Source organism: Tigriopus californicus, chromosome 10 (genome assembly GCF_007210705.1).
Source record: "Tigriopus californicus strain San Diego chromosome 10, Tcal_SD_v2.1, whole genome shotgun sequence".
NCBI classification, from domain to species: Eukaryota; Metazoa; Arthropoda; class Copepoda; order Harpacticoida; family Harpacticidae; genus Tigriopus; species Tigriopus californicus.
In genome coordinates, this window is record NC_081449.1 from 6,172,888 (window position 1) to 6,180,812 (window position 7,925).

Consider the following 7,925-nt stretch of genomic DNA (forward strand, 5'->3'; position numbering starts at 1 on the left):
TGGCCTGGTTTGGTATTCATAATTTGAGGGTGTCATGATTAAGGTTCTCTACACTTGACCTGAACTACCTTTGTCTACATACTGATTTGATTGGCCCTTGAATATTCAGTTCGAACGGACGAACCTGTGAATGCCACTACAAGAGTACGCCACAATCACGTTCGCATCTTCTGGTCAAGTTCTTGCTCGGGGAGATGTCATCTCACAAACAAGTTCATGGCTATTCTTGAAGGATTACCACGAACCCTTTGGCAAGTGTCACATCTGCCTCTATTGTTCATTAGAGCCGGTGCTGAATTCGTCCCAAGATTCGAGGTGTTTGTTCCATGCCTTATCTCGATGATCTCTGACCATGGGTGTTCATTGATCAAGGATACAAGAGCAGGTGCGAATTATGGGATTAGAGAAGGACAAGGATGCTCATTTCGCCTTCGATACGGTGGCTGTATCAAGATAATGGTCCACAGCTCCCTTGTGTTCAAGAACCATGAACCAAAAAAAATAAGTAACCGAATCACTCGAGCATAAACTAGGAAAACCCTAAAACAAGACTGGGGGAGGTCACGTTTCACCGAACCATGGCATTTGTCAACATCTCTTTTCCTTGGTGGTATTCGGAATCAGCCTGATCAACTCTGGGTCCTGGTGCCCAAGTCAAATTTCCAACAAGTCGGTATTCCTTTTTTCAGCCACCATTGGACCATGGCTCCAAGTATTCAGTGGGAAACAACGTCAAGTACCCCCTGCCACTTCTGGATGCCTTCGGACCACTCACTGTGAGCCACGTTAAAGGGTAGTCAATATTGTTGATCAAATGTAAACGAGGGGAGTCACGGTCGCACCACAATCCAAAAATTTCCACCACAACACGGAGAATGCCAAGATTTGGCCAAGGAATCACGGTCGTGACCGAGAGCGCTCTCCTATGGTGCCGGCCAGGGGACTGCTCATGATGATCAGCTTACTACTACTCTTCCAGCGTCCACGTTCCACCTCAATCCACTCGATTCCGGCCGGGGCAACAGCTAACCAGACTGATTTCAGTCTTCCATCCATCCAGGATTGCTCGACCCCCGAAACGCTTCTCGCCCAACTCATCTCTTGTGCGAGAATTTGAACTGCTCATTTTGGGAAGGCACAAAAGACACGGATCGAGGGTTAGCTCATGGTTGGAGTGCAATGTGCTCACAAGAGAATCTCGTTCAGAAATCTCAGCAGTTGCCGATTGGCCACGATAGAGTGAAGACCCGTCTGTACTTGTGAGCAACACCATTACTAGTGCTCTACCCAGAACATTTGATGAGATCTACGCCTCAAAAGGCTATGGTGCTTCCAACAAGAATTTGAGAACAGTCATAATGGAGAGGAAAGTGATTGCGATTGCAGTTGTGTGCTTCCTAAGTGTGTCGTCGCTGGCTTGTGAGTATCAAGAAAATGGGCAAACGATTGTGTGCCATATGAACTCCTTGAGCGATCCTCAGCCTCCGCAGAATACCGATTTCTCACAAGCCAAGAAGATCCATGTCAAGTGTACCGATACGTTCTTCACCGAGTCCCAGCTGAAGTCTGAACAATTTGGGAACCTGCCTTTCTTGGAGTCGCTGGATATTCAGTTTTGTAAGCTTCGTCAAGTCCCCTCCCGAACTTTCTCGGGCCTGACCAATTTGCGACAATTGACCATTCAAAGTCATAACTCTGAATGGTCCTCTGTTCTTATGGAGGTAGATGCTCACAGTTTTCAAAACCTCGAGCATGTCCAGAGCCTAGATTTAGCCCACAACAACATTTGGTCGATGCCTTCCGAGGTACTTTGCTCCATGTCCAAGCTGTTGGAGGCTAATTTCTCGAACAATCATCTTTTGGAGGTTTCCGATCTAGGACTTTCCTCTCGAAAGGGTTGCAGGACTACTTTGAACTCATTGGACCTCTCTAATAACCATATTGGGTCCATTCAAGATGGTGACTTGATACAAACACCAAATCTGACGAAGCTGAGCTTGGCTGGAAACCGAATCAGCATCATGGGGGATCGATCCTTGGAATCCCTTACCAATTTGGAAGAGCTTAACCTCTCTGACAATCAATTGGCTGCCCTGCCTCCCACCATTTTCAATAGGAGCCAATCCCTGCACAGACTGGAGCTGCAAAACAACTCTTTAACTCTCTTACCCTCTGGTATCTTTGAAGGTCTGAGCAACCTCGTTGTATTGAACTTATCTCGGAACGCCATCTCGAGTCATCTTCTCTCGAAAGACACTTTCTCAGGCTTGAAGAATCTCCAAGTTTTGGATTTATCCTGGAACGAAATGACCAAGATCGAAGACACCACGTTTCAGCATCTTGCAAGCTTGCGCAGCCTCAATCTTCAGCACAACAACATCCATATCGTCAAGAGCCAGGGCTTCAACTCCCTTGTTAATTTGAACATTTTGGCCCTGTCATTCAACGAGATTGAAGAACTGTCATCGGACATGATGAGCGGGTTGTCTCAACTCAGCTCGCTGTCCATGGAGCATAACAAAATCAAATCCATCGGAATGATTGAACCCCTGCCCTCCCTCACTGATTTGACTCTGAGCAACAACCAGCTTAAATCGGTTCCGGAATTCATCAGCAGCTCTGCGGCCAATCTCAAGACCATTGATCTGGGCGACAACCAAATCAAGGAAATTAATCCTCGTGATTTAGGGGGTTTGGCCAACTTGTACGGTTTGCGTTTAGCAGGAAATCAAATCTCAACAATCAGTAATCAAACCTTTGAAAACGTGACCAATATTCACATCCTGAACTTGGCTCACAATCAAATCTCGTCTTTGGAAGGTGGAGCATTTCATCGCCTTCAAAATTTACGTGCTCTGAGATTGGACAATAATCGTTTAGAGGATATTAACGGTCTGGTAGCTTCCCTTCGCCAACTCCAGTGGTTGAACATCTCGAGCAATTCCCTCCAATGGTTCGATTATGCCTTCATCCCCACCTCCTTGGAATGGTTGGACATGAGCCACAACTCGGTGAGCGAGCTGGGAAACTTTTACAATCTCCGAAACTTCGGCATCAGGACTCTGCAAGCCGCCCATAACAAGATCCGCGTCCTCACCGTGGATTCCTTTCCCAATAGCCTCGAGCACATTGACATGAATAGCAATGAACTGGACAAGATTGAGCCATTCACATTTGGGAAGCTTGAGGAGCTGAAAATGGTCGATCTGAGACATAATGGCATTCAGAGTCTGTACCGAGACTCGTTGCGTTCCGCCAGCAGACATCAAGGTGAGCAGAAAACGTCTTGCGCTCTTAAAATGCCCACTTTAGAAGAGCACTTGCTTGATACCTTCTATACATATGTACACATCAGCTAGGTGAACACTACTCCCTCCATTTGTGGCGTTCAGAAAAAATAGACGGGGAAGAAGGGAGTGCATGTGCTTGTAAATCTTTAGTACCTTCTACACCACGCACTGGTAGGGGGAGAGGGGGGGTCGAAACTGGAAATATTGGACTGGAACCCAACATGCATACAGAACAAGAACCCTTTCTTCGCAAATGCACCACTAACTAGGGCCGAATTGATTTTTAGCGAGCTTTGAAGCCAACCAGTATTTGCTTTTGAGGCTTCGGGTTTTCTCTCTACCCTTCTCCCAATGACAAGTATCCCCATAAATCACACTTTCTCCGAGCTTTTTTATCACTCCCATCCATTAGCACTTCTCTGCCGTCTCCAAAAATTAATCCGTTTTTCACGCCCAAAACCTTTTGGCCCAAGCCAAGACGCCACAAGAAATGCAGAGCTCGCAAGCTAGCTCCGCGTTACTCCTCAGCCAGTTCGTCTGACTAACGTCGCTTTTTCTTCTTCTCTCTCCATAGATCAACCACAATTTGCTTTGGCATCTAATCCGCTCAAATGCGATTGTCAATTAGCCTGGCTTGGCGAAGAAGTCACTGTTGTCGGCAGGGATGAAGGAAGCCGTGATGACCAACCACAATCGACGGCGGGATTTGGTCGAGTCTCCGACATCAATGAGTTGGAATGCTCCGTGCCAACTCGTTCAAATCAAGTCATGCCTTTAATTCTGGTACCAGGAAGCGACTTCTTGTGCCCGTACACCGCCCATTGCTCAGCCCAATGCATGTGTTGCGACTTCTACGCCTGTGACTGTCGGTTCCAATGCCCAGATGGATGCAGGTGTTTCCATGACCAGAAGTGGTCCCAAAATATCGTCCAATGCTCGGGTCGCGAGCACCACAGTGTTCCATTGCTGGTTCCTTTGGACGCCACCGAGGTTCGATTGGATGGTAACAATCTTCAACACTTGGACACCCAAAGCTTCCTGGGTCGGGACAATGTGAAAGAGCTTTATTTGAATGGCAGCAACATCATCAGTTTGGGCAACAAGACCTTTGCCGGACTGGACAACCTGGAAGTGCTCCATTTAGAAGACAACAACATTGGTGAGATAATGGGAAGCGAGTTCAACTCTCTGAGGAATCTCCGCGAGTTGTACTTGCACAATAATGACCTGGTGTTCATCCATGAAGTGGCATTCCAAGCTTTGATGAACCTGGTCACTCTCACTCTGGATGGCAATCTGCTGACCATTTTCCCGGTTTGGAGACTCTATGACAACCCTGATCTCCGGGGGCTCACCCTCTCACGAAATACTTGGTCGTGTGAATGCAATTTCATTCAGCCATTCAACGATTTCTTGGAGAAGAACCACAGAATCATTCCTGATTACGACTTGGTTCAATGTGTGAGCGATAACATCATTGACGAGAATTCTCTGGGAGAGAGTGGGATCCTTTGCAGTCAAAGCCAAGGATCCTATCTCGAGCAGAACAATGGCAGCTCGGTACCAGAGAGAGATTCGTCCACCCTGAACTTGGCAACCATCTTGGTACCCATCGTAGTGGCTGTGTGTGTCCTCGTCCTGGGATTCTTTGCCATCTTCGTATTTAGAGCGAACATCATTGCTTGGTTGTACAATAAGTCCTCGGATATCTACGAACAACGAAGCGGAGCCAGCTCCTCGTCGGCCCAATCTACCAGTTCCACCTATTCCCAAGGCAAACTTTTTGACGTCTACATCAGCTACTCGATGCAAGACACTGATTTTGTCGACCAGACCCTTGCACCTACTTTGGAGCAAGGGAGCACATCCTACAAGCTCTGTCTCCACCAAAGGGACTTCCCATCGAATGTCTCATTGTACGATACGGTGTCCGTGGCCACCGAGTCCAGCACTCGAGTATTGGTCGTTCTCTCGAGGGCCTACTTGACCGTGGATTGGCCTCAAGTCAAGATCCCTTTGAGGAATGCCCTCAAAGACAATGGAAAAGTGATTTTTCTCACGATCGAGGACCTCTCCGAGAGTGAGATCAATTCAGACGCCGACCTGGCCTCGTATTACAAATCTTTTCCCTTCATTCGTTGGGGTTCAGCGGGGTTCTTACAGAAACTCAAGTTCTTCTTGCCCGAGTCGGCCTTTCAGACATTCCAAAGAAATATCACCCTCCGTAACCAATATCGTCAGGCTGTTACCGGCCTCACACCCCACCACCACCACAACCCCGCCTCCACTTCGGTGACTTCCTCATCTTCCCTCATCCCCTCCCTTCTTTCCCCCTCCAACTTGGTCTATGGCGACAGGAAAGCGTTGGAAAGTCTCCAATATCACCAACACCCTCACTATCAACCCCACCACTCACAACAGCCCTATCAACAGCAGCATCAGCATGCATATGGAAGGTCAGAGGGCTTGGCCAACGGAAGCCCCACCATTTCCTCTCTCTATGGGGAGAACGTGTATCAAAGCATCTCCGACAAGGACCATATCTACCAATCCTTGGAGCCCAATAAGTTCCTACTCCGAACGCTGGACCATTCCAGCAGTCCCCGACAAATTAGCCATCAACAGAAATCAGCATTATTGCTGAATAATATCATTGCCCCTCGGTCGACGGTGACCACACCCATTCCCAATCAATATTTCCACGAGCATTCCCATTCCACTTCAAGTGGAACGCAGTTGCTCTCCAATCAAGGAGAGGAATACATTGTTTGAGCTTTTTTATGTGTGTCAGAAATAACTTATTTAGATTCAAATCTTTATCATTCTAGTCTTGAAATAAATCATTGAAATCTTGCCACACTTGTGCAGAAGTCCAGTTCATTCGTTCCCCGGGGGAAGTGTTGCCTCGATTTGCTCGACAAGATGATTTTCCTAAGTTGGAGAAAGAGTACGTTGTTCTGTTCGTGTGTGAACAAAGGTTCTCGGAATATTGACCCAATCGCATGTGGTTGTAGCAGTACAAGTACGAGTAGAAGTAGAAGTATTGTGTTTACCGTAGTGGTTGACTCGTAGCTAGACAATGCTTCTCCTCCATCCATCCACTGAACCGTCTTTCTTCGTGCCTGCATGCATTGGGTTAGTCAGCTTTGAAAGCAAAGAAAGGAAAAGAATAAATGCCTGATCGCGCCATGGAAGTCATAAAATCGAGACCTGAATATTCAATGAGCTGGAATCAAGCAAGCAAAACAGGAATCAAAGAGAGAAAGGAAGGAACAAATCAAAGAAACTATGGCCATCTCGCATGCTTATTCACCAGCTATTGACGTCCTGCAAGTGCTTTTTTTGTTCCGGGGAAAAATCCAAGATACTTGCAATTTTGTCGGATATGTCTTCATCATTCTGTGTCTTAATGAATTTAGATGGACTTGCCTCGGATAGAACGCGCTCATAATCTCCGATATGTCTCTTGGTTGATCGACTTGGGTGGTTGCTGTCGGAATTCATTTAAGAGCCTATGGTTTTCTATTAATAGGGAGCAACGGAGTTGTCCGTCAGCCAATCCAATTCTCCGCACATTTAGGATTAAAAAAATTAACGAAGAGATTTCCCTGTGTGATCCTGTCAAAGGCATTCGCTCTAGTCTGTCATCAAACGCGTCATTTTCATTGAGTCGTCGTCGTCGAATTTTGGTCCCCGCATTCTGATGGTGAGCTTGAACAATATAATCGCACAGTCCTGATCGGGTCCAAGGTATATCTCCAACAGGATCTTGGCACGAAAATGGTGCCCAAATGGTCGTGTTGATTGAATGGCGTGGCTAATCAGTGATTTCTTGATTTAATTAGAACCCAAGAGACTTGGTTGGCGACTCTTTGAACTCGACTCACGCGAGCTAGATAATAAGCAGTCCGTTTCAAGAATCAATGATCTTCGCCATTCACTCATCCACCTGGGCTTTAGTTCAGATTGAAGGTGTTTTTGAAAGTGGAAACCTTATCCCAGACAACAAGACAGGAGGACGATTAATTTTCATTAGCTCCAACGTGCCTGGCGACTGACTGGCAGTCCCTCCATGTTATGCTATGTACAATACTACTACTACTACTACACCCCTGATACCTCTAGTACGTAGGCTTGAAATCTCCATCATGTGGGCAATCAACCCTCATTAGACACAAATGGCATCTTCCTCAAAACTCGCACGTATAATTTGGCATCGGGAATGAAGAAGTAGAAGAAGAAGAAGAAGGGTTGGAAGGAAACGAAATGAAACGGAGGAACGAAAGAAAGAAGATCGATGTGGAATGGGGCACAACTGTCCCCTAATTGGGCCGAAACTCTAATGATCCCTGTCGGCTGGCAGCCCGGAGGTCATTAATATGCCTCCGATTAAATCGATATGGCCATTCGCAAGCCCGTCAGAACCCTTTGGAAAAACGAACTTGATTTCCATATACGTCCTGGAAGGAGGTAATTTAATGACGTTCAATTCGTGTCTGTCCACGCGATAGACCAGCGGCTATGCCATTCCTGCCTAGACGTCAAGGGCTAGATGAAGTCGTCTTCATCGTCTAGTCCACCAAAAAGAAGCAAACTCTCCGATTAGTACTACTACTATTACCACCACCACCAAAT

At 46.7% G+C, this 7,925-nt stretch overlaps 1 protein-coding gene across 1 annotated transcript; it reads left to right on the forward strand.

Annotated features, from left to right (window-relative positions):
- Positions 1 to 1,178: 1,178 nt before the first annotated feature.
- On the forward strand, positions 1,179 to 6,149 carry LOC131888690 (toll-like receptor Tollo). The gene is made up of 2 exons (XM_059237609.1): positions 1,179 to 3,270; positions 3,865 to 6,149. Exons 1-2 carry the CDS (start codon positions 1,359 to 1,361, stop codon positions 6,060 to 6,062), a joined length of 4,110 nt encoding a protein of 1,369 aa, XP_059093592.1. The 5' UTR covers positions 1,179 to 1,358; the 3' UTR covers positions 6,063 to 6,149.
- Positions 6,150 to 7,925: the final 1,776 nt, after the last annotated feature.

Excerpts from the sequence above, each read along its gene's own strand:
- LOC131888690 (XM_059237609.1), top strand. The coding sequence starts at position 1,359 with ATGGAGAGGAAAGTGATTGCGATTGCAGTTGTGTGCTTCCTAAGTGTG. Across the intron at positions 3,271-3,864 it reads TTCCGCCAGCAGACATCAAG|ATCAACCACAATTTGCTTTG; the intron begins GTGAGCAGAAAA and ends CTCTCTCCATAG.